Genomic DNA, 26647 nt, shown 5'->3' with positions numbered 1-26647 from the left:
AAAAATAAGAGGGCAGGGGAAGAGAAAAAACATCCCCTTGCTCTGGAAATACCTGTGTGAGCAAGAGACACTGTTGGAACATAAACCAGAAAACCAGAAATTCCATCCACATTTGTGTCCCTGTATTTTTATTTTTTTTCAGGTCACCAGTAAGTCATTTGAGAGCAAATCCCTGTGGGTTTTTGTCTGGTTCAGCCTGATGTTAAATCTGCAGTCTGGTTCCCATCATGGCTTTTTGTAGCTACAGTGTAAAAGTTCTGCACCTTCCCCTCATCCGGGAGCCAGCATTGTGTGAACTTGGCAGTTCCCATCTGCTTTGCCCTCAGTTCTCCTCAGTGTTTTGTTTTTGAGCCAGGCTTCTACAACCAGGAGCAAAGTAGAGTGGGTTATGCCAGTGGCCAGAATTCAAGAGCTGAGTATCAGTCCTTTGATTTTTAAGCAGCGTCATCCCAATTGACATAATGCTGTTGAAATGAGTTTCCTTCTGTGAATCTGTATATCTCTTAAATCTGTGTGGGTCTTCTGCTGTCTCTCTGCTGTGAGGCTGTATCTTCATATAATGCATCATTATGTCTTGATTGTCCAGATGTATGGGAATCCCTTGAACTTCATTAAGAGCTTTGCAGGTAGAAAGCTTGTAAGTTCCAAATCTTCATAGTCTAGTCAGGACTTCACAGCTAGTACTATGCAGGTAGCAGCTGTGCTATGTTTTTTATGCCTGATTAAAAGGAAACCTTAGAAAAGCTTCTGCTTGTTTTATCATGAAATGGCTTTTCAAGGAATATTTTTGAAAGGTGCATAATGCTGACTTTCATTACAGAATAATGGTCCAGAGCCTTTCTGTTATCTGGTTACCTTTTCTCAAAGTGGGTATAAAGACAAGCCTTTCCCAAGAGGGAAATGCTGGTCTGTCGTGAAACTGGCAAGTTTAAACCAAAATCAGCAGTTTTCAGAGTCAGTGGCACAATTTTTTTTGATAGTTTTTATTAGTCATCAGAAAGGAAATAAAATCTGGTTTATTATAGTTTTCAGATAACTTCAGCTCAAAAAGATGATCTGCTCAGTTGGGCATCTTGAGCACCTTACCAAAGGCTTGGGAGTAACACAGATTGTAAGAAATTCCTGTTTTCTTTTCTGCCTTAAAGCTCTCCCTTGCCCTCAAGGGGCAAGGCTGGATTCAAAGGTATGACTGAATGTTGTACCTTAAATGGAAACGCTCAAGTAGAGGGCTTCTTTGTTCTCTTGGTCCATCCTTTTGCAAGTACTGACTTGATTTGCCTGTGCATGTTGGTGTAAGGCAAGGTGGTGGCACTGTTCCCTCATCCCTCTGCTTTGGAGGGAGTTTTCATGCAAAACCCAGAAACAGCATACCCTGATGGTTTCCAGTAAGGGTTGACTGCTTCTCAGAGGAAATTATGGTGCAGAGTCAGGTGTTATGCTAGTATGATGTTGGACACATGCTAAATAAGCATAGAAACTATTCCAGTAGTGGAATAGTTTCTATTTATTCTTAAAGCATGTTTTTCATTGATGTGTGTGTGTGTGTGTCAGATGCCCATGTGTCATTTAGCAGTGACACAGCTGGGGGGGGGTCCTAGAGACTCTTAACAATGTTTTTCTCTAAGTGGGGGAAATAATCCAGTGCTGAGTAACCTAAATGCATTAACCTGGTCCATAGTGAGACCATTACTGTCCTAGTGGTTATATATATAACTTGTATGGTTATATATATCACTATTTACCACATGGAATGAGTTATACTGAGTTGTGGAGCTGTTATATACAATTTTTACACTATATGAAAACAATTTTCTTCAGTGTGATATACAGGCTGTGTCTCATAAAGCCAATGTCTGTTCTGGGCACTGGGGATGAAGACACTGCAGTACCCACCCAGGGTTGCTCAGAACAGTGCTGCCAGATGAAGCCTCTTGTAACATGGAAACATTAACATACGACTCTTCCTTCACTTTTTCCTTTTTTTCTAAAAAAGACGACCAAAACAACCTTCCTAGGCTTAGGCAGATGTTAGACATTTCAGGGTTGACTCTGATCCATTGATTGTTGTGAAAATGTAAATTAAAGTAACTTTAAAAAATAAAACCAAAACCTCCTAAACCCATCCTCCACAAATGGTTTCTTAACACGAAGCATGGAGCCTTTCAAGATATTCCATGTACCAACATTGATGTGTCACATGTTGAATTTAGATCAGTGGCTTTTTTTATGGGAATACTTTTGTGTTTTTTGGGGACAGTTGGGACGGTCTTTGTCTGTTCTTTTGCTGCTGTTGTCAGGATACAGTAATCCTTTTAAAAGCAGCAGAAAAATAATGGTTATGAAATATGAATTGTTACATGTGCAGTTTGAGCTAGATATGGAAACAAACCCACTTGAAAGCAAAGAAGTTTTGATGTTTGCTTGATTTTAACAACAACAGAAACTCTCAGTAATTTATTTGGTATGTTATTTCCAATCCTGATTGCAACTAGTTTTTCTGTCTGAGGTAAAATGGTAAAGACACACAAGTAATCCTATGTGCAAATAACTCTTGGATGTGAATGCAGTCTTGTTTGCAGGTGAAATTCTTCAGGGAATGTACTAGAGACACTTTATTATATAGATGAACTTCTATATATACATGCTGTACTTGGCATAATATATATTAAAATACTGATATTTTTCAAGCCAGACAAATCCTGATTCGTCTTGCATTATGATAAAGCAAATAGGTTTTGGATATCATAAGACTAATCTAAAAGTTGTGTATGTGAAGCTAAGTTTACGTGTAGAATCATAGAATCATAGAATAGTTAGGGTTGGAAGGGACCTTAAGATCATCTAGTTCCAACCCCCCTTATATAGGCAGGGACACCTCACCCTAAACCATGCCACCTAAGACTCTGTCCAACCTGGCCTTGAACACTGCCAGGGATGGAGCATTCACAGCTTCCTTGGGCAGCCCATTTCAGTGCCTCACCACTAGTAACACCCTAGATTGCTCTAAAGATTTTCTATATTATACAGATTTGCCTAAAGCAATTTTGAATTCCAGCTGGATATTTTTTTGTTTTACAGCTAGAAACTCCTATTTGGATGGGGAAAGCTCGGCATCTTAACTTTTTTTTTGCTTGAAGAGTAGGTTCAAGTGACTTACTTTGAATTATTTGTCTGCTGCAAGTAAGATTAATTACCTGTATGAAGAAATAAATAGCTTATAAAGTTCAGAAAATAAAACTTTGGAAAATGCATTAACAATTCATGCTTCAACGAATACATACAACTGATGGTACTTTTTTGCTTGTAACTGTGTTAAAACTTTGACCTTGAATTTGTACTTTATCCCATAGACTAAAAAATAAAGTACTCTTGGGGTGAGCTGTTCCTGTGCAATTGTAGGATTTGTTCAATTATGTCATTCTTGCATCATGAATTTCTGGTTTCTGCTGTTACTGTTACTTGTATGATGCATGTCCAGTGCAGCGTGAGTTCAAACCCTTGTCAGCCTTTTTCAAAGGATGAGAAAACCAGTATCAGTGTTGGGACTCTGTTTGTCCTGTGCAAGAGCAACTTTTTGTCTTGTACTGTTCTCTCTTAACACCTATTAGGCCCAAATCAGTGTGTAAATCTACCTGTCCAAAAGAAAGCAGAATTTTGTTCCTGGGTATTCATTTATTCGGAAGCTGCTGAAGTTGGTAGGGGTCTGTCCGCTAACTCTCAGGGGTTTTGAAATAAGGCTGAGCTCTCTGTTTCTAATCCTGCTGATATTCACATGTTAATTAAGTTTGACCATTTAGTTCAGTGTTCTTTCTTAAAGTCCCCTGATTTGATATTAGAAGTTAATCTTGGCTTCTGTTTATATTTCTTTGGGCTTTGTATTTTCTAGGGTGAAAGAGTCACTTACTGCATATTGTTCCTTTTGTAGATGCAGAAAAACGAGAAAGTTTTGATGATCTTGTGGCCTGTGCAGAGGAGGAGGAGACATTATGAGTCCCTTCTCACCCATTCTTGGCCCGTACTCATGTCTTCTAATATTGTCAGTTACTGTGTGTAATGTTAAATTTCAGCTTGATTTACCCCTGGGACTTTCTGCAATGCCAAGGCCTCCTGTTGACATTCTGGAGGGATGTAAGTTAATTCCATTACTGGTTCCTAAGACTCGTCAGGTTTAACTTCCTAACTTACTGTTTTGTACTCCTGCCACCAGAGATACCCTCTTGGTGTGGGAAACAAAAGGAAGCCTCGAGGCTTCTGACAAGAGCGTGAGGTCCTTCTGCCTCCTTCCCTATGTATGCCTGCTTTGAACCCTATGGTAGGGCTTGCGGTATAAGACTTGCGGCAAGACGCCCAGTGCCTCCAGTCGTCTGTGTATAGCTGTACATGTGCCAAACCTGAGAGGGAAGGGAATGAGCCAGCAGAGAGCCCTAGAGTTATGTCTGGTTATCTGTCAGGCAGACTGTAAGAGGCAAGTAATGTCACAGAGCAGAGGAGATCTACAGCGTTACTGGTGGTAAGACCATCTTAGCAGCCAGTTTCATGACTGTTATTCCTGTGTGGACATGCTCAGAGCTTGTTTAGTTGAGCCAGCCATTAAAAAATGGTTTGTCTGTGCTTTCCCAGTTTTACATTAATGATTTCTGCCATACCTTGTTTCCAAACATTGTTTGAATGTAGATATCTGCATCTTACATACTGAGTTACTTTAAAATCAGATGCTGATAGAGAGGTTTGAAGTCTGCTAGGCTTTTTTCCCTGCAAACAAGTTTAAGCTTTCTTCTCAAAGTTAAACATCTCTTTGTCACTTTGTGTCTTATCAAAAACTTGCAGACCATGTTATGAATATTTTGAGAGCTCGGAGAATAACAGAGCTCTTAATCTGTTCAGCCTGGGCTGCTTGCCATTGTCTTGTCCTGCATGTGTACCTTATGTGACATAATTATTTTTTGGGGGGTTGGGGGGAGTACATATCTTCGTATTTCTCTGTATGCTTATGGTAGAGACAGAGGGCAGGAGATGAATATCTGTAACCAGTGGGCGCAGTTGTCTAGACTCTTCTCTTACCTGTTGTGGTTTTTTTCCTTTTATTATTGTGCCTGAAACTTGAAGTCATTCTCTGAATGCAGGATAGCACTGGCATGAGTCCTGAGAAACAGCTTCAGATTTGGCTGAGAACTAAGTTGTTGAAAAGTACTGGAGGCTTTCTTTGTGTTGCTCTTAATTATCATTTCTTTCCCATTAACTAGAGACAGATAATAGAAGCTTAGCACTGGAAAGAACATTTTGTAGGAAACAGCCCTGCCCCAGGAAGGGGATGAACTGATGGCCCTGTAAGCTTTTCTAGCTCAAATTTCTGTGGCTTTTTTTATGAGGAAAGGACAGAAAAAGGACCAAGAACACTTTGAGGCTTTATATCCGTTCTCTGCTTAAATAAAGAGGAGACACACAGAATCATTTTTCCACAATGTTGATTGTGTTAAATGGGACTCTCTGTTACACGTAAAGTTACACTGATCTCTGGATAAATACGAGGGATCTGTAAACAGCAGGGAGAATTCAGTGAGCCTGAAATAAAAGCGTAGTCAGGCTGCACTGACAGACTCTCACGGGAGCACATGTCAGCCTGTGCATGTAGAGCAGGATATAGAGCATCAAACTGCTAATTGGAAATGCCAGCAATGGAATTTGTGGGGGCATCTGTCACACCTCTCTCTGCAAGAGTGATCACCTTGCAAGAAAGTAATAATTTGATATAGGAAGCAGCATTTAGGAGGCTGAAATTTTTGTTGCTGATCCTTTGTAAAGAAGCTACTATAGAACAGATGCAAAGGGTATAGAGAGGTAATGTTTTTTAATTAAACTGGCTGATAGCATTACAGAAAGCAAAGAAGTCTTTGGAGTCATGGACCATAACTCTTTCCACGCCCTCCCTTGTGTCTCAGCCAGTCTAATAAAAGATGTCGCCTCTCCCTGTAAAATTCTTTTGTACTCTTGTTAATTGTGTGTGTAGCAACCCTGCAAGCATAGGGCAACACATTAGACACAGCTGCTGCCTTTGGATGAAACCTATTAACACTTTGTCTTTGCATTCCTCCAGGTCGGATTCGTACAAGGAGACAGAGCTCTGGCAGTGCCACAAGCGTCACCTCAATGCCTGCTGATACCCGAGGCCGCAGCCGGGCTAAAGTAGTTTCCCAGTCCCAGCGTAAGGAGTGTTTTATTTCTGGGGGAGCAGAACAAATAATTATTAATATATTTATATTGAATTATAGTAGCATCAGCTGTTGATGGGGCTCAGTTCTGCTAATGACATTTGAACATGTGACAAAATGAATCCCTACTCAGTTTGTGCTCTTGCTGACAAATAGGGCCCCAAATAGTGCTTAGTTGCTGCCTTTTTTTTTTTTTCCCATGTGTTTTACCACCAGAATTTCATGTTGCTGTGATGCGTAGGATTAAACTTGCGCTGGGTCCCACTGAGACACCCTCTGTGTCTGACTGCTGTCCTGGGTTCTTGCCCTGCCGAGCTTCTCCTGCTTATGTGACTGTATTGCTGTATGTGTAACATGTGAGCTGTCTAAAGTTAATGGGATTTGGCATCAATTTGAAATAGGACATCACCTATTTTGAGTAGATACAGGAGAGGTCGTTCTGCTCTCTGATGCACATGACATCTGTGCTCTCTGGCTTCCTGGCAGAGGCTTGGTTTTCCCTTAGGAGCCATACATAGGGTGCTGCTGCCTATTTGTCATGTGTATCTAAGAAGAAATTTGTCACTTAAGATTTAAAAGGAATTGGGGAGAGGCAGAAAGCCACTCATGTTTTGAGGACCTTCAAGCTTGTGGGTAAGAGGAGATGAGGTTTGTAGAAAGACCTATTTGTTCTGAGGACTTGTCTTGCTTTGTACCCTTATTTAAAAGCCCTTTTCTGTTCATTCTCTCATTGCTTTGCTCTGTCATGCTGGAGGGATGGAAAAGCAGTTTATAGCCTTGTGTTAGGCTGGGAGAGCTGAAGAAGGAAGTAGTGTATTCAGGATGGGGCCAAATGGAAATCTTTACATTGAAGTCATAAAGGAATTATGGCTTTGGTATACTCATCTGAATCGATTTCTTCGGTTTGGAACCTAAAACTGATCTAAAGCCAGAAATGACCTTTTTTCCTGAAATTAGCTTGGTGAAAAGTGATCAAACCAAATGAGACAAGTCTCAGAACTATTTAAAGAATAGTTGAGTATCCAAAGGTTTCAAAGACTATGGGCTTAATTGCTCTTACAGAATGACTTATGAAGATTTGGGATGGTCATATCTGAACCAGCTGCCTTAGTCTTGCTTGCTGAATCCTCTTTCCAGCCTAGCCGAATGAGATGTGATCTCTATCCTTAAGCCAGACATTGCTTGAAATAATTTATGAATTCAAATATGCTACGGACACAGGACCAAATTCTCCTTGCCCACACAGTGGATAACCCTGTTGCAATTCTGCAGACTGGGCAGGTGTGTAAATTAGAGCAGAACTTGGGTCTGGGTGTGTTGGTTAACATTTAGCTAGAAAAGTTGATCAACCTTGGGAAATTCTTAGTTGCATCTGCACATTAACTCACTGAATTCTGCAGAGGCTTTAGGAGTGACATGTTTGTAAATAAATCTGTCTGTATTGTGTGTAGCATAAATGGCATGCTGAACACTGTATTGTCTTGCTGTCTTTTAATCCACTTTTTGCCTGTCCTTTGGTCTGCCCTCATAATCAAGGATCCAGATCAGCTAATCCTGCTGGTGGTAAGAAACATTTTCCCTTTCTTGCTTTCTCACTTTATTTCCTTCACATTTTTTAACTGCTAAGCTTTTAGCTTGTTTCCCTCACTCTCTCCTAACAATGAGACTTAAAAAGCACTTTCTTAAAGTTATAAATCCAAATGCGTATGGCAAGTGATTTTTGCTTTCTTTTAGTAATCAAACATGGCAAGCATACATTTAGCATATTGAAGCTGGCTCACTGCTGCAGCTGAAACCCTAGGTACTATGTTTTCTTCCAGATACTTCAGTGCAACCCTGCTGACCTTCTGGTACAAACCTGTTGAGTGAGATTGCTCAGCGTAACTGAGAAGAGTTTTGGCTTTAGGTTGTGGATGCTTTGTGTGAGACTGGCATCTGTCACAAATATTCTCACTCTAGGGGAGGGATATGGGAGCAAAGCCAGCACCACATACAGTACTGAAATGTTATTTGATTGACCTAGAATGGCTTTGGCCAAGAAATTGGAAGGGGCAAGTAAGTAAAAATAATGCATATGTTATGGTGTTGTCCATGAGATCAGTAGAATTGCATATCTTCTTAAATTAAGACAGAAGAACAATATTTAACTCTTGCTGGGTGTAATAGTATCTGGAACTGAAATTTTTTTAACATGTGTAGATACTTTTTATGAAAAACCCAACATGAATATTGGGTCAGAATGTAAATGTTCAAATGTTTTTGCCCAAAAGTGTTCTTGCAACCTTTTCAAATACACTTCTTCTGGCTGTTTTAGCAAGCAAATTGAATATCAGGAATAATAGTATCAGCAGCAAATTTTCTGTAATGTGTATATACATCAAGAAGAAAAGAGATTCTTGAATCTGTTACCTGCAGTTCTTTATGACTAACTTTAAGCTGCCATTACTTCCTTTTTTAACAACTTGTCAAATGAAAATCCACAGGTAAAAAAAAAAAAAAAGAGTATTCTTCAGCTCATTGAGTTAGACAGCAAGACTGTTTCAGATAGAAATACTTACTGCATCTGGAATGTAAAAACATAAATAAAAATCTTAGTCAGTAGATTGTCTTGCAGACAGTGTGGCTTAGAAGAAATGTGAACTTGCTGTGGACTGGTCAAACAGACAAGGAAAAATAAAACAGACCAACTACTCATACTCAACTTGCTAAACATTTTCTCCAGCTGAAAAATAACTAAATAGCTTAGGTTTGACCAGTCAGACCTGAGTAAGCCAGCATCTCCACAAATGTGATGTGCTCATGTGGTTTACCCCTTATTGTGCTGTTCTGCTTCTGTTGTAAGAAAGTAATGCCACCACTGCAGTGTAGCATAAAGGTGCCTGAGCTACACTGCAACAAATTATTACCTGTGCTAGAAGCCAGCATGCTGCAGTACAGCTCTCCGCATGGGCTAATTTGTGTTGCTTCCCAAGGAGGTGAAGCAGACTGTGAATTCCATGTTGCAAGGCTGTTTCTGGCAGCTCCGCAAGCTTGCCCAAAGTCAGCTGGGGTATTCATACATTGCAGTGTCTGCTTTGGTCTTGAACCCACATGGGCATCATGGTTCATATAGGCAGGGTTGCTGATGCTAGTGTTTATTGTCCATGAGCTTTCCTCAGTCTTCTTTGAAAGCCCATGGGGAGCACTCACATTAGTTTTCTGAGTGATTTGGATCAAATTCTTAGAGCCGATTGTGTTCCAATTTTGCTGTCATGATATTTAATCTTGAGGGAGTTTTTTATGGTTTTTGTTTGGTTGTTGTTTTTTAACTTATTTGTGGTTCTCTTCTAGCTGGTAGCCGGTCCAGTTCCCCGGGTAAGCTCTTAGGAAGCGCCTATGGTGGCCTGAGTGGTGGAACATCCAGAGTCCAGCCGGTGCCATCATCTTCAGAGAAGCGCAGCAAGATCCCTCGGAGCCAGGGATGCAGTCGAGAGACGAGTCCCAGCAGAATAGGACTAGGTAAGAATAGCCACTGCAGTGGCGTACTGGCAGGCGTTCTTGAAGGAGGAACTTTCCTCTTGACTAGGAAACTGTTTATGTGTTACTGTTATTCTTCTGAGTTTTTCAGCTGGCAAGTTAATGTCATTGTGGTTTGTAGGAGAGTAATTTTAATTTTCCAGGTTGAGCTGTAGTTTCAAAGTAAGCCTAAAGATGTCATAAGATGTCTTCTGTTTGAAGTTCAACATGAGCGATGTTATTAGATCAGGCAGTAAAAACAGTTGTCACGAATAACCATTGCAGCAAAAATACCTCATTTGACATCAACAGCTTAGTCTTAAAATGAATTAAGCAGTCTTTACAGTCAGTTGGAATGAAGGGCAAAAAGCACCTTCTTGGATTATTTTAGAAATTTTGCAGCTTAAATCCCTTGCTTCTGTCATCCTTAATATTTGGAGCCACTGTTAGATGGCATTTTAGACTTATGCTTTAATTGCTCTGCTCCCAATATTCTTGTTTCAGTGACTGTTATGTAAATATTCTATAATAGTTTTTATTTTCAAATTTATCAGCAGACTCTTTTTAAGTCAGGTGAGTAAGTAAGCATCATTATATATAAACTTTTGTGTATCTGAATGAGGTGAAAAGGTGTTCAGTGTGCTGTCTGAAGAATAAGTAAATACTGGTTTCATTTTTAAATGGAGTTTGAAGCTTATGTAGAAAAACAACACTTTAATACTGTTACTAAATTATTTTGTAACTCCAAAGAATTCACTAGTAGGTTGAAATTGATTGAAATTATAGCCCTACTGTTGGGGGCTATAAATTTTTAACTATTAAATTTTTAACTATTGCCTTGGAAGTTCTATTTTACATTTAAGATACCTTTCTATTTAGAATATGTTTTCAGTAGAGAAGTATCTTATTAATACTCTGAGTACATTGAAATGAATTTAAAGCACCTGAGTGCGTATGTGGTTATGATTCATTGAAATAGTTGCATGTTCATTGTGATTTATTTTTTCCAAATTCAGTGTTCTTCTCATTTCTGATCTATTTTATTGGCCTCTGTATTAACACATCGTGCTTTTCTGTTCATTGCCTTTAAAATGTAAAGTGCCTCCCAAATATTAGAGGTAATTGTCCTGCTATCACACTGTAGAAGAGCATTGATTTTTTTAGGGGGAAACAAAAAATGATGCATAGTACCATCACACATGCTTAAACTGATCATCACATTATGTAGTCTGATTTGGATCAGTCTTGAGCATATAAAGGGAAATTGCTGTGTGTAAAATCCTCACTCTTGGGTTGCCTGCTTTCAGGTATATTATGGGAGCCTTGTATTCTTTTGAAAGTGTGATTTGTATCTCACTGCTCTGCTGTGCTCCCTGTGAACAGTCAGTGCCTTGTTCTTTGGGAGCAAGAGAGAACTTTGAGAGATCAATCAGCTGTGTGTCTTCATGCACCCCCCTCCCTGGGGTTGATGGCCACAGCATGTTCTTTTGGGCAGTTACGGGAACAGGAGAGTCTGACACTTGTGTTGCCTTTACTACTCAGTTGCAGAAATTCTGCCTCTTTTGGATCTTGAAAATGGTAATATTGGCTTGGATGGAGGATAGCTTTTGAGCTGTCGTCTTTATACCATTATTCATTTGTATTTATAGTATAGTAGCTAACAGTATTTTATGCTTCCTTATTGTGTTGCTTCAGTCCCTATCTTTCCTTGGCATATTTTTCATTTTTCCATTTGTTCATTTCATTAAAGAGACTCCCACTCACCTTGGTCTTAAATATACGATAGACTTTTTCAGAGTCTGATGTGCTTGAGTGCAGCCAGTGTTGAACCATTGCACAGATCAGGCAGTTAGAAGTGGGTAATTCCTGGATCCTGCTCATTACTCATCCATTGATACGTAGTTTTTGTAGGGGTGACTGGGAATTGCAGCTTGACCAATGCTGTGTGTGAAGATTAAGCACACAGAATGTGGGTCCCTGTGTGCAGTTGGGCTTTATACCCGAACCATCTACTGCAGTTTTTCAGGCCCTTCTGAGGCAGTAACAACCTAATAGAGCCTCTGCATGTGGATGCTCTTTAGATTTCCATGATGACCACAGATATCCATGAAATGTGTTCCTTCTGTATTCTGGAAACCTTGAAGTAGTACATTGTTTTCCAAGAGGCAGCACAGTGAGGCGCGTTTAGTATGCTGAGGTCCTGCGTGGTCACCTATAGGGCCCTGTTCTGTGGTGCTTTAAGCTTGCCTTTGCTGTCTGCTCAGTGGAGATTTACTGGCAGCAATAATCTCTTGGGGAAGGAAGAATATAGTCCACTTAATCTTGAGCTTTTTTACTTTGGACCCCTTAAAGGGTACCACCTCAAAAAAGGTAATAAAAGGTAATATCCAATTCCCATGGATTGAAAGTTTATCTGCCTGAAGGTTTGTTTGTTTGTTTTTTTTTTTTGATGCTCAGCAGATTATGTGGCACAGTTGAATCTGAAAGGAGTGAGAGATTTGAAATTGTCATTCTCCAGAGAGTGAAGCAGGCACAGTTGGCTCTCAATCTCATGCAGTAGCACTCCTCCTGTTGTGGTTATGCTGTGTGTGTTTATTGGAAAGCTGAAGGCAGTTCTTGACTTACTTCTACTGGGTGTACCCCACTTGCAGAGCTTTCCTTTGGTTGTTTTAGCAGCTTTTACAGGGTCTTTAAAATGCTTGCATTGATGTAAAGGAAGTGTCTGCTGATTTTTTTAGTCTTAAGAATCACTAAAAATCACACCCTAATGAAATACAGGTTTCTTCCAAGGGGTAGATTGGTAAACAGGGGCACTATTGAGTTCTGCTGCTGGGATTTCCATCTGTTGGGTTCCACTGGTGTAAGGCAGCCTAATAGTGTGTTTTAGTAATGGTGTGAACAGTATCCAATTACTTTTGATGTTCTGGATGAAATTGGTAAAACTTAGATGTACAGGACACATCTAGAAAGCTGGGATTTTATTGAAAACAAGTCACTCATGTCCTTTTCTAGGCTCTCGGTCCAGAGCTGGCTGTGGGCACACTGCTTTCATCCTGCCTACTCCTTTTAACCAATTTTGCTATTCATTTACTTGATTTCTGTCCAACTTCTGGGAGCTGGGAATTCGGAAATTGAGACTCATGTCTGTCTTTTCCACCTTTGCTGCATGTACTGCAGGCACAGGCTGGGACAGTATGAGATGCTTGTCTAAATGACAATGCTGCTGGCCCTTACTGGTGGCAGTATCTAAAGGAAATACTCTGAGTGGCTGATACCCCAGCTTCCTAACATAACATAACACTAAAAGTGATGCAGGTGCCTGGGAGTCTACAATAGATTTATCATTCAGTACTTTTCAATCCATTCTTTTTTACTTGCTTCTGTGTTTGTAACATGTAAATCTTTAGTTTGACCATTATTCATGAAGTATCTGGTGTTTGGGTTTAGGCGCTCTGCTTGTGCAGTCAGTATTGTGCTTCATCTGTGGTATGCTCTCATGCAGTTAAAGTGCATTTTCTTCACTCTTCATGCTGCTGCTGTTAGCTGTTACGGAGGGAGAATGTGCTATGTGCATTCATTAATTTTATTTTTGTTTTAACCATTTGCATCTCTCCCTGTCTAAAGAGCCATTGCTGGTTTTAGTAGGGTTGTATTATAGACAAGACTGACAGATCTTCTTTACTTAAGAGAAATGACTGCTTGTGTAAACCTGATGTGAAGGCTGCCATTATTTACATACAAGCATGAGACCCAAGAATGAGAAGTTTGCTTCTAGAGAGTCCTCAATTTCAAGCAAGTATGTGTGTGGAAGACTTGAGAGTGTTGCTTTCACCTGCAGTTCATCTGTCAGCTTTTTTGCTTGTACTTCCAAGGTGGGATTATTGTACTCATGGACCACAGTTTCATCCAGTTCGTATAAGTGTCGGTCTTATTTATTATAAGACCATCTAACTCGAAAGTTTTAGACATCACAGCGATCTAATCAACTTAGTCAATAGCTCATCTTGTATTGTCTGTCATCAAAGGTCAACCATCAGAACCATTAATTCATCTGAGATATGAGCTGGGTTTGCAAAACTGGGAGGGATTTGACAAACCAAGAATCTGGCAGTAGTCTGTATTTAAATTTTAAAGCCTAAATATGAAAGTTTCTATTTTGTTCTGTACTGTTTTACTTGAAAGGGTAATAATAGAGCCGGTATATATTATCCCATGGAAGAACTGTAGTGGAACTTCATTAGCTTGAGTCTAGGCATCTAGCTTCTGTGTACAAACCAACAGATTTGGATCCTGCTTCCCAGGAAGGTGGTAGAATCACTGTCACTGGGGTGTTCAAAAACTGTGATGCCCTCAGTGACATGGTTTAGTGGTAGCCTTGGCAGTCCTGGGGTAATGGTTGGGCTTGATGATCTTAAAGGTCTTTTCCAACCTAGTTGATTCTATGATTCTGTAAGAATATGTATATTCTGAAGCATGCAAATGACACTTTTTTTTTATAAATACAAGGGTGCTATTAAAGTATTAGCAGGCTTGTTTATATGTGCCTCTGCTACATTGTCATCAAAAGTGGTAGATTACATTTTACTCTCTGAATGAGAAAATTCCTTAAAGGCTTTTTCTGAACAGTTTAAATATGCTACTGCCTTTTCAAAACAGCGAAGGAAATCCCGCTTTAGTCATTAAATTCTTCAAGGTAAACTCATGACAATTAAGTGCTATTCTTTTACCTAAGAAAACATAGTATTCTTGACCAGACATGAAGCTTATTAAATAACTTTTTGCAAACATCTTTCATACGAGAAAGACACAGAACTTGCAGAGGAATAATCCAGATCTAAGTATCTAAAATGGTCATGTAAGAAAATAGTAAAATTCAAATCCTTGATGTTAAGCAACCTTCTGACAGCCTAGCTCTGCTTTTCCTATTTGCTAGAAAGTAAAACTTCAGATAGAGTAAGTGTGATTACTTTTTATTATGAAAGCAGTTTAATCTTTTACCACTTTGTTTTTTGGCCAAAGAGTGTGCACGTGATGAGTTCCCGTGACACGGCTGGTAGGCAGGAGCCGTATTAGGCTGTAGGAAATTGAACACTTGACAGCTGCTAGACCAAAGAGTCTTGTTGATGTATGTTTTTGTCAGAGTAAAGAATATAATTTAGAGCCACCCTTAAGTGCACACATCTCCATCTGTGTGCATATAAAACCATAAATACAAGGTTTTAGAAATGTTTGAGGAGTAGAAGTTAGTTTTTGTAAAAGATCTGAAGCTGCTGCTGTCTTAAAATTCAAACACCTTTTAACCTGTCTTTCAGGTAGTCAGGTTCTAAATGTTTTTTCCCAGTATCTTTCATTGGAGAAAAATATCTTTGCAAGTCTGTGCAATACACCTTCTTTCTTTAGGATATTTATTCATGGCAAAACTTCCCTTATGAAAGGCAAATCTATGTAAAAATAGCATATTAGTCTTGAAAGACTGCTTTTGAAAGTTTTGACTTGCTGTTTTGTTCCAGAGTCTGTTTATCTTATAATTACAGAAAAAATACTCCAGAAGGGTTTCTTTTAGCCTCACCTGTTTTGCATGTTTTGTAAAAGTAGAGCTCCCCGTAGTGATTCAGAATTCCTGCTCTACTTGAATAACAGAACTTGGATTGCTTAAGAAAAAAGCAGACTGTCAACCAGACATTTAATGCTGCTGCAATTTCACATCACAAACACAGCTCAGCATGTTAAGGTAGTTGGTTTGTAAAGAGCCTGAGTGGGCTGCTGCAAATTATAATTACTAATGTGATAATTACCGTAACTAACAGAAATGTAACTTGACTTTGAGCTTTCTGTCCTCATTAAACTTGTTCACCTTCTCTGAAACTCTCCATGCTGCATGCTAGCACGGAGCAGTCGTATCCCCCGACCCAGCATGAGTCAGGGGTGCAGTCGTGATACCAGCCGTGAGAGCAGTCGAGATACAAGCCCTGCTCGGGGCTTTCCTCCACTTGGTGAGTACATGTAGGCATTGGAGCTTTAAGGGTCAATATTTATTTCCTTTTTCTCTTGTTGTGATTACCCCTTCAAGACACTGCCAGGTGGAATGAGCTTGTTCCCTGTCCTCTGTTGGATTTCTGACACAGTCGCTGTTTCCAACCCTGCTTCCCTTCTGTTTTCTTCTGCATGCTTCAATTCTGGTTCTTGGCTTTTCACTGTTAGCAGGAAAATAGTTTAGTTTGAACTTCTGTAAGTTTTAGTTTTATTAAAACAGGTCATGTGGGGCTGCTGTGCTTAACTTGACAACACTGATGGAAATCTACAGGAGAGCCAGCCTCTGTTTTCTAGGTCACAGTGAAGCAGTCTATAGTGTTGTAGCCTGTTGTTGGGTGACTGATTATTCATGATCTGATTTTCTCACAGCTGGTACAGTAACAGTATATCATTTCTGTACTAAATCCTCCAATAGAGATAGCTCTTTTTTTTTTTGTAGTTGTTTCTCACAGTGTTGTCAATCATCAGTTAAAAAGTTGCACGCACCATTTTGTAGGAAACTTTTTCAAGCAGCCTAAAATCCTGGAAAGGCTGAGGTTTTAAAGGAGAATAATTGATATGCAGTTTAAGTGTACAGTACAAATAGAAAATCTCATTATGCTTACCACATGCAGAAGTTTTTCTGCACAGTGCTGAAAGCAGCAGGATAGTTAATGTTTCTGATCAAATACCATATCATATATTCAACCAAATACATTACTTGTTGTATGAACAAGTCATCATGTCATCTCAGACATGAAATATAGTTGATCTCCAGGCACTCCTCATTTATGTAGTAATTTCACAGCTGTGCATGTGGTATTAAAAATGTGAAAGAAGCTCTTACAGATTTCATTAAGGCTGAAGAGTGGTATTACACGATCTGTTTTACACATAGTAACAAAATACAGGTATTGTGTAAATGGAGCATAGAATTTTTGGGCTTAATTCTGCAACTTTATCCAATTAGGGAAAAAAAATTATGAAAAATATAGACAGATGGGCAAATTTTTTCTGTTTGCTTCTTATATTTAATATATTGTACTTTAAATAATCCTTTAAACTTATGTAGATGTTATCATTTTTGATTTGGCTATCAAATGCAGAGGCTGGTTGCCTTCATCCATATGAAATCATTGGTAAAAATCCTGTTGGTGTAAATGGTGTAGAGTGGATTCTTCAGGTTAATATTAAGAGGCTTTTGGTTTCAAAACTTCATTCTTTTGAGCTATTAAATAATCTGTATTATTTGTCATATCTCAATTTTGGGTGGAAAATGGGAGGAGTTCATCTTGAAATAGATGAACTTTTTTAATTGATTAAATGAAGCTGATTTGATACCAGAACCATAAATGGATAGTAGATGCACAATGGCATCTCGTTTTTATAGTTCACTTCCTAGCTTCAAGATTGGATGAAGCTTTTTTCTCCAGCCAACGTGTATAATCAGGGTTAATTCATCAGTGTTCTATGTCATTGTGCTGTTTTGTTTATTTTATTGAAAATACATTCCTTGAAATACTATCTTGAGCCCTTGTTCTGAAAAATATCAGAATCACAGTTAGTGAATTTTGAATGCCACCATCTTTACTGAGTCTGACTCATACACTGACTGTATGATTTCAGTTACAGATGTCTGTTACACTGTTTCTAACAAACATTATTTTGGCTCACTATATTTAATTGTCTGAAGATTAATACATTTCTAGAAATACATTGTTATTAAGTCATTAAGGTAACAGGGGGAAGTAGTATCAATGCAATAGTAACCCAATATGGTTGTTATCATATTGTCTTTTTTTTCATTGAAATGCTTTAAGCTCATGTTCATGAACTTGTTAATTATGTAGTATGTACTTCATCTGAAGGAAATTTATATTGTTAATTTAAGCCAAAACTGTATTACTCTATTATAGTATTTCTAGAACTCAGTTAATCTTACATTAATTCTAAGATAATATAATCCTACTATGCATGGTCTATTTTTGTGCATAAAGTTTAACTTCTATATTAGGGAATTATACCTAAGCTAACTATGTGTAAACAACAGGATTCTTGCACTTAACAGTATCATGGTCAGTGTCAACACTGATATCCTGACCTTGCTTTATTCTGGGGCTGCTGTGCAGGTATGCATGTCTGTGCACCAAGTTTCTGGCTTCATCAGTTAGGAAACACCAGTGAAAAGTCACTCTACACATGGCCTCCTTGCAGAGATGTGATTTTTTTTTTTTTTCTTGTTTTGTTTTTGTTGTTCCTGTTTCTTCATGGGCCTTGATCTTGCAGTGACGTCCACAGGGGCACAGCGGATGGCTTGAGAGAAAACAATTGCGAGCTCAGAATCTTAATTGTGAGGTTCAGTCCATGATCCTGCACTGATCCTGCAAATCTTTCATGAGTTATTTATGGTGTCGGTGAATTGTTCTCTTGAATAAATGCATGTGTTCTCCATGGTTAAAGACCACATTGCATATTCTGTACAGCTTCTAGTCAAGCTCTCACAACTGGGAAAAAAATGAAATTGTATTTTTCTCACTTTGCTGATTCCTGTTTTATAATGTTAGCATCTGTGTTTATGAATGCTTTGCCTTGAACAGAAGACTTATTTCTTTTTTTCTGCTGCACACGTATATGCATCATTGACAAAGCCTGTTTGTATTAGAAGATGATTCTGCTTTATTTTTTTCAGTTTCTTGACAATACTAGGTGTTAAAGTAGTAAGGCCCTGAGGGGTGATGAATTGCTCAAATGGGCAATCAGTTGCTTGGGTCAGTTGCTTTGAGCTAGGTGAGCATGTCATTGCTAGACACAGGGAAAGCCTCTTTAGAAAAACTAGATTTCTGTAATTTGGAAATGACTGAACCAGTTTTCCATTTGCTTTCATGAAAGACTCGCCTTTTTGCTGATTCCATGAACTGAAAACCTCTCCAAAGGCAATTTGTGATTTATGTGCTGCTGACAACTGGGAATTGAAGTGGGAACTGTGTTTGGCTTCAGCTCTTCTGCTACTGTATGTGTTCTGTTGCTGTTAACAATTTGTATACATGTGGTGTAATTCTAGATAGGTGTACAGTCTTGCAGTTCAGATTATCTGTGCATGTACATACTTAGATTCAAGAAACATGTATGCAAAGTTTGTTAAAAGCAAGAGACTTTTGGTAGTAGCAACAGCTATGATACGTGTGTAAATGTGTTTACTTGGAAAGGAAACCCAACCCAAGGACCTATAGGCAGTGGTTGGCTGACCTCCCTGTATGACTCTTTCTACTTATGTGGTTATTCATTCTCTTTGTTAACGTTGCTTTTTTATGCATAGGCTAGAATGTTGTGGAAAAATATCTGCAAGCACAATTCTTATGCATTCATCATGGCTTCACTTCAGGGTTTAGATTAAGACACATCTAAATCCTGCTCTGTAATTATGTGCTCCATGTTCTCACGATGGCCGTCTTCCAGATCTGTGGTTCTGGAATGTGACTGATGTGCACTGGGTTTTTTTTGCTGAACTGCACTGGGTTTGGGACTGTTACAGATGAGTTTTGTCATGCATTGTGTTTACAGTCATGGGGGATAAGGGAGAAGCTACAGATGGAGGTGTTGCTGTGGGGCTTGCACCGTATCTGTTATGCATTCATATACAGCATCATTTCCCTGTCACTATGAAATACCTTTACCGGTAGCAGTCTCGCATCCCCTTCGGATTGTGGCATTTTCTGTCTCGGGTTAAATGTGTGTTAATCCTGTGGGTGTTGCCATTCCTTCTACTTGCAGCTTCTCGACGTCATTCCAGGTCCACTAGTGCTCTCTCCACTGCTGATTCTGTTGGGCAGTCAGGTGAACAAGCGCTAACTGCATGAATCCGCTTCTTATACGTAGTCTTGTTTTACACCATCTTAACATTTGCCATCACGTGCATCAGCTAGCACTTGGCATGTGCTTCTCATCGCTGTGGGGCTTTTTGTTCCGTTTTTGTTCAACGTGGCTTTTTGGTTTGAATTTCAGTTATTGGATGTTCTTAATTTTATGTACTTGAGGAACATTGTGAACAGTGTTTAAACAAAGGGTGATCCAGGGCTTTCTCAATTTTCCCGTAAATTGGATCAGTTGTGCAGCATGGGGTAAATCCTGACTGATGCAGAGAACTTCCAATTTCTATTTCCCCTTTAGCAGTGGTGCAGTTCCCAATGCCTAGAACCGAATTGCAGTGGGTTTCATCCCATTTATTACTAAATATTCTGGACTCCTGTCTCTGTTAATGAAAGTATTTGTGGGATCCTCTCACACAAGAACAACAAGAATTAAGCACCTCATGAGCTTTCAAAATGAACTTTGGAGCATACACAAGTTGATCCATCCTTCATATAAATCTGAAGGCCCTGTCCAAAGCATACCGAAGTTGTTGAAAAAATTATTCCTGTAATTTCACTGGGCTTTGGCATCAGGAGACTAATGCTTACATATAATGAGAAAAATCTGCAGATTCCAGTTGCTTTTTCCCCCTTCCTGTGCTGGAGTCACAGTTATGGAGAACCTGTAACTCCCTTTTGAATCAGGATATTTCACTGGAAGTCTTAGAAATGAATGAGGGCTGCTAGCTTTGGGACAATAAGACTTAATTGTGGGGAGAAAGATGATGTAGAAGATGAGGGCTTCAGTGTTTTCTTGGAGGCTGAAATTGTATAAAGATTTAGTGATACTGAAAGTTATTAATACCCTTCAGGTACAGAGTGAAAAATACTGTTTCTCATAAGTTTGGTTAAATGACTGTCACTTAACTAGAACTCTCAAAACATTTCCCGCATCAAGTTGCTCAGCAGAAATGATGCGAGCTGATTTGACTGGCATTTTTCAAAGTAACAAGCCAAATTTGTATTTAACAAAAATAACTGAAAACTTTTCAAATACCTCAAACTGTAATACAGGTTTAAGCTTTGTTTGCATTCAACTTCCTGTGATAATCATTTAATGCTTGACTCCTGTGCTTTGGTGCAAAGCATAGTCAAATTCTATATGCTTGCCTGTGTCAAAATCTCCCTAGAAATGGCAAAATCGGGCCAAAAATGGTGATTGCAAATTTTCATCAAGTTTATAACAAGTGTCATGAATCTAGCTGGGGAGACATGTGGCCATGTATATTCTGGGAATTTGGCCAGAGTATATTCTATTTATTTCTTGTCCTGTAACATTGGGCAAGAAAAGAGCCAAATGTGTTCCAAGCCCCGTGTAGGAATATGCTGAGGTCTGTCCTAAGGTATAAATTCTGCACACAGGTATGGCAGCAGTGTCTTGGGGAGAAGCCCTGAGTGACTTGGGTGTTATGAATTAAAAGTCACTGAAAGAAGTATTTCAGAAAATTACCGATAGCCATGGAGACAGATAAAAGCCAGCGTGCCAAACTTACCTTTTTTGTTAAGAAAAGCTCAAATTTGTTTCTTCATGCTGGGTGTTTAATTGATTTACAACTGAATTACTTTGTCATTCTGTTCTTCATTTTAAAAAACCCAAACAATCTCCCCTTTTCTAATGTAATACTAAATTTACGTGAAAACAAATGACAATGGGTTTTTTTGATGTTATTTCAAAACTTAAATCCAAAATCTGATTGGAGTAAACTTGAGTAATGTCATTGAGTAGAGTTTAAATATGAAACTGAGTCCAGAATTTAACATTTACAGCCCTTGTACTGTACCAAATATCTTTTACAATTGGGGAAAAAAACTTGCCTTCTGTACATCTCTGTAGTAGTGACTTTAGTTTCAATCAGACCTAATGCACTGTCGTCTTCTTTGCTGCTATTTGAAGTGTGCTCACCTTTCCATTTTAAGGATGAAGTACTGTTTAAGCTAAATATTTGAAATGATTCTTCAACCCAAGTGCATTAAAAAAGGGGATAGTAATAACACATAAAACTTTTATTTCTTTGTGAAATGTCATGATTTGATTACTTTTTGGCAGTAGTTCTAAGATTGTTCTTGTTTTGTTTTTTGTTTTCTTTGTAATGTGTTTTGTAGAAGGTGTGCTTTTGTTGTAAATCAGAAATGTCTTGTCTGGGTACGTAACTCTGAGAAACAGTAAATTTTGGTAGATAACACTTCTCTCTGAATTAAATACTAATCTTCAGGGTTGTTTTTCCTCAATACTTCAGATTTAAAAAAATATCCCCTTGGGAGTTTAATCTCTGAAACATTTGGGTAAGGCTTTGGAATTAGGACAGTAGTCTGGCAAACTTCATTCTCCGATTTAAATTATGCATATCAGTGTGAACTAACTCCTTAAAATCTGTTTAAGCGCAGTAGGTTTATAAAGAAGAAAGCAATGAAGTTCTGTGATAAGCACAGTGTTTTTCCTGAAAAATACAGTAAGATGCTGCAGATCATGTTTGACCTCAGTCCATGATGCAATTAGGCATTTTGATAAGCAGTGGTTTTCCTTAATTAAATTAAATATAGATGAACTAATAAAAGACCTCTGTGACTTGATCCCTCTATCTTGCTGCTTGATGTTTGCCTCCAATGCGGATCAGCTGAAGGTCTCTTAAATGGGTTCATGCAGCTTGATTTGCACAACACTGAATTTGCTGGCAATACTATTAGTGGCACGTGTGGGTGCAGGGGACAGAGGCGTAAGGTGTGTCCCAGAAGGGATGTTCCTAGTCCTTCTTGAGAAAAGACAGGCCCATGTGGAAACAAAATCTTGGAATGCCAAAACCAATTTCTCTTTGCTTATAATCCAGAGCCCTTCTAGGAGGACTGTTCTGTCAGAGCCTGGCCTGTGGTCCTCAGGTCACAGATTCTGTCATATTCCTGCTAGCATGCCTTTCTGAATTTGGCCTTTGCCCAAAGAAACTGATTTCAGTAACTTTGCAAATAATAAACTAATTATTATGAAGAGTGTAAATGACATTTTAGACTCAATCCTCTTGCTTCAGATGCCACTGAGTGCTTTGCCATCAAATTTCAAGAGAGAAAGATTGATATTGTTTGATAAAAAAAAATCTATTTTGATTATCATAGAGCTTTTAAATGGCATTTAAAATGCTTATCAAGAACAACATAAAAATTGGAGGCACTTCACAAGCATATAATAAACCTTATTTTTATACCGTGGTGCCTAGGGGGATATTCTACTGATTAATCAAGCCTTGAGAAATAAGATAGGCAATCTGGTGCTACTAATCTTACATCCTTGCCTGAGAAAAAGCTGCAGGGTAGATGAATGCTCAGGTATTAACATGTTCTGACACTGGCCACAATTCTGTCTCTCTAAAGTTAATGAGAAGCTTTCTCTTGATTCCCGAGTGCGCCAGATTGGGACTGGCCTGTCTGCCTCTGACATTAAAATAAAACTTGGAAACAACTTCTGTGTTAAAAAAGAAAGAGAGTAGACATTCTGCTTCCCAGCATAAAAAAATAAACCAAAGAAGCTGCCCTGAGGATCCAAAATTATCTCTGGGGCCCAGCAAACAATAGTTTATTTCTTACTCTAATGGCAAGCTTTCTAGAGCTGTGGATAAAAGTGTATTTAATGGAAAAGCACTGCAAGTTCCCAGAGCCTGTGGGGAAAGCTGCTCGGCACCTGATTAGGATTCCAAGCGAATGTGAATTCATTTAACAACCCTTTTCAATGTTGTCTTTTGTGCAGACCGGTTTGGACTCGGACAGCCAGGCAGGATGCCTGCTTCTGTGAATGCCATGCGAGTCCTGAGCACAAGCACAGATCTGGAGGCTGCTGTGGCCGATGCACTGGTAAGAGGAAAAATACAAAATGCTTCCAACACCGGAAAGTGGCTTAAAGTTACCTGTACGTATGTTCTCCTCGTTCTAAATAGCTTTGTTCTGATTGTGCCGGTGTCTGATGCTGTAGAGTTAGTTATCTTTTGCTGTTTTGTCTTTAGGTATATTGGCAGCAATGTTTGTTTCCTTATTTCATGTTAATTCTCCACAGTTGTTGTCAAACTGTGGCTTGGTGCTAGAGCTGCAGGATGGGTTGAATCAGCTGTTAGTCTTTCACTTGGCTGTTAAATGATGTATGTGGCACTGTGGGGGTGCTCAGCACCTGCGGGATCAGGGATTTCCATCAGTCCTGTTACCTATATGAAGACTATGTCAGAAAAAGTGTTCTCTATTAGTGTTGATTCCTTATCTGGTTTAGAAAATAACTAAGAATTTCACAAGTTCCTGCCTGTGTTATTTGCACCTGTCTAGATACTTGAATCAGCTTGTAACTTGGCTTGCCTGTAATCAGTACCATCTCATGCAGTTAAATTGAAGTAATTTGTCAAGTTTGCTGCTAGTACTTTCAAACATTCAGTACATTTCTAAGTAAATTCATTGTAATTTAAAAAAAAAATTATTGTCCTGTACAATCTTACTGTATTATAACATCTCTCAGCTAGAACCCAGAAAGTGTTTTCTGCTCTTCAGAAGGCAAGTGTTAAGCCTGTGGATCTACCTTCAGTATTTGGGGTAGAGAGGATGTGTATAGGCAGGAGCAATTATTGTACAGCATTAGCTGGGTACCAGTATACCTTGGGTCTTCTCCAGCTCAAGACCTGAGGGGAGGACTTCCAAATGTGTCTTGAGACAGATATCTCAGATCTCTATGGAGAATGAACCACGTCCCCAGAGTTTGTGATAGGTGTCCTTTCTCCATTTCCTAGTTCACTTTCCCTAAGGATTGCGAACATTTTCCTTTTTATATTCGATTATCACCCAGCTCATGTCACCCCCATTTCTAGACAATTATTAGAGTACTCTTAGACAAACATCACTTTTTTCCAAAATCTGCCATTCAAAAGAAAAGGATATGTGACTAATGTATAGGTAGGACAGTATATGATAGATGGCAGTGTTGCATTTAGTGGGCTGAATCATTAGTGGGCATTTTCATTACCAGACATAACAGCTTGTGAACAAATTTCTGCTCTCGGCACCTCAAATTTGCCACCAGAGCAGTTCAAGGCATAATTATAGATGATAGCTTGCTTGTGTAAATGAAATCAGGCTATATCCATGAATGTGAGCAGCTGCTCAGTACAGGTTTCTTGGAGGAGGGGGTCACAGTGTTTCAATTCGCTGCTGATCACTCATCTCTCTTTAGTGTAACTTAATATTCAGGTAGACTTACTGTTCCCTTTTAAATATTCCACTCTTTTAAACAAAAAAGACATTATACTGGAATGTTAAAATCTGAAAGGGTTGAACACTTCAAAGGGAAATCCTTAAGTCTAGCTGGATACTAAGCTGCTGACTTGGTTGATCAATTTGAATTCGTATGGCTTTAGGGGATGCAACATGATCTTGTTGTTCCTTTCTTTCCCTAATTTGCTCTTCTCACAACAGGCAATTTACAAATGCTCCTTAGGCTTCTTTTGAGAGAGTGAAGCAATGCCAGCTCTTACCCAGCAGTCTTGTTTTCAGAGAAGCATTATTTTCTCTGTAGTAAGAAATGAAAATAACTTCTCCAGAGATGGCTTCAGCCAAATACTCAGTTTAAGTAGAACACAGTGGGTCGTTTTGTGACCTCTACTCTCCATGTACAGTTCCCACTGGATCCAGTCTGTCTCGAGAGCTGGACTTGGGGTAAACCTGCAGTGTCTGTACTGAGAATCAGTGCTTGGATCTGTCAGAAGAGCTCAAAGGGTGATAGAAACTCTGCTATTAAGTAAGGCCTTTAAGCCAGGGATGACAGTCAGTGTGTCTTGAAAGAAGCTGAGCTTCAAAAAAAAATGTGGTGTAAGAACTGTGGGTTGAGAGAGAACTTGATCCAGTGAAGCTGATTAAATGTGGTGCACTGTAGATAGTGGTTTCCTGACATCAGAATTTCTTTCCAAGACTCTAAAAATCAAATGCTACTGATAATATATGGGGATATAAATCATTATGAAAAACTTTGGTATCTCACGGAGCAGCATTTCTAAAAGGTAAGCAGAGAGTTGCTGTATATAGATCTACCATCAAAAACCCTATTAACATATAATCTCACTTCCAGGCTCCCTAATGGAAATTGTAGGCTATAAGGGTAAAGCAACAGTTTGGAGATAAACACAGGCGTTATTATACCCACTTTTATTTTGCATATACTGTATTTTAATTTGCTAAGACACATTTGCTATACGTTTTTGTTGCAAAACCAAACCCTACATAAGCTTCTGACATAATTCTCTATGCTTTTTCCCACCCTTCAATATTTTCCTGCCTACAGCTGTTAGGAGACTCCAGGAGCAAGGTACTAGTGCTTTCTTGACTTTTTATTTCTACTTTCCAACTTTACCCACCCTGTTGCTAACACCCATGATACTGCATTTGTGTTAATTTCCACACTTCAAACCTGCAGTCCTAGTGGAAGCAAAACTGCTGGCTTCACAAGTCCAAGAGCTGCAGGGCTTCATGCTGGAGGGAATTCTGTAGCAAACACTTTAGAATATAGACTCTCGTTTATCTGATATATATCAGTCCTGTTCTGTTAAGGTTCATATAAGATTTTGTTATGTAGTATAGCACACCATTTGTTTTGCTACTATAATATTTTAATATCTCTTCTATAAGAATCGAGGTTGTCAAAGATGGTACCTAAGGGAATCAGGTCCTCTAATGCCATGCTATGGAAATGAGTGTGATTTGAGTACTCAGCTCCCATAGCAGCCTCTGGAAAAGTCCTAGCCCAGACTAACGGAGAAATTGTCATCTCCTGTATCCCAGTGCATTTCTAGAGCCACTTTATTATCAATATCAAAGTGACTGTGCATGTCAGCACAGATTATTTCATCTCTTCATTTTTTTCTTGAAGTAGAGTTTGTATCGTCATAGAGTCTGTAACAGTGGAACTGACTGTTATTGACACTAAAACAACACATGATTACCAGTAGCTAATTTCACTGGGCATAAATATCTAGCTTTCATGCTGGGGAAGGCAAGCCCTGCTCCCCTTAG

The 26647-nt window shown here is 39.0% G+C and overlaps 1 protein-coding gene across 4 annotated transcripts in view; it reads left to right on the top strand.

Moving 5' to 3' along the window:
- Positions 1–26647, top strand: part of CLASP1 (cytoplasmic linker associated protein 1) — a 173460-nt gene that overhangs the window by 97316 nt on the left and 49497 nt on the right. Inside the window, exons 21-27 of one of the 4 annotated variants that reach the window (XM_061464729.1) lie at positions 6095–6202; positions 7746–7772; positions 9540–9707; positions 15590–15697; positions 19488–19550; positions 23358–23461; positions 25920–25943. In XM_061464729.1, coding sequence (XP_061320713.1) covers positions 6095–6202; positions 7746–7772; positions 9540–9707; positions 15590–15697; positions 19488–19550; positions 23358–23461; positions 25920–25943 — 602 coding nt within the window. The remainder of the gene's footprint in view (positions 1–6094; positions 6203–7745; positions 7773–9539; positions 9708–15589; positions 15698–19487; positions 19551–23357; positions 23462–25919; positions 25944–26647) is intronic. The other 3 variants (XM_061464810.1, XM_061464893.1, XM_061464982.1) reach the window with 3 other exon arrangements.

This window comes from Pezoporus flaviventris, unplaced genomic scaffold, assembly GCF_033815535.1.
Source record: "Pezoporus flaviventris isolate CSIRO_AGI_PZ_B2104156 unplaced genomic scaffold, CSIRO_AGI_Pfla_v1 ptg000001l, whole genome shotgun sequence".
NCBI classification, from domain to species: domain Eukaryota; kingdom Metazoa; phylum Chordata; class Aves; order Psittaciformes; family Psittacidae; genus Pezoporus; species Pezoporus flaviventris.
This window is presented reverse-complemented; position numbering and strand designations above follow the sequence as displayed.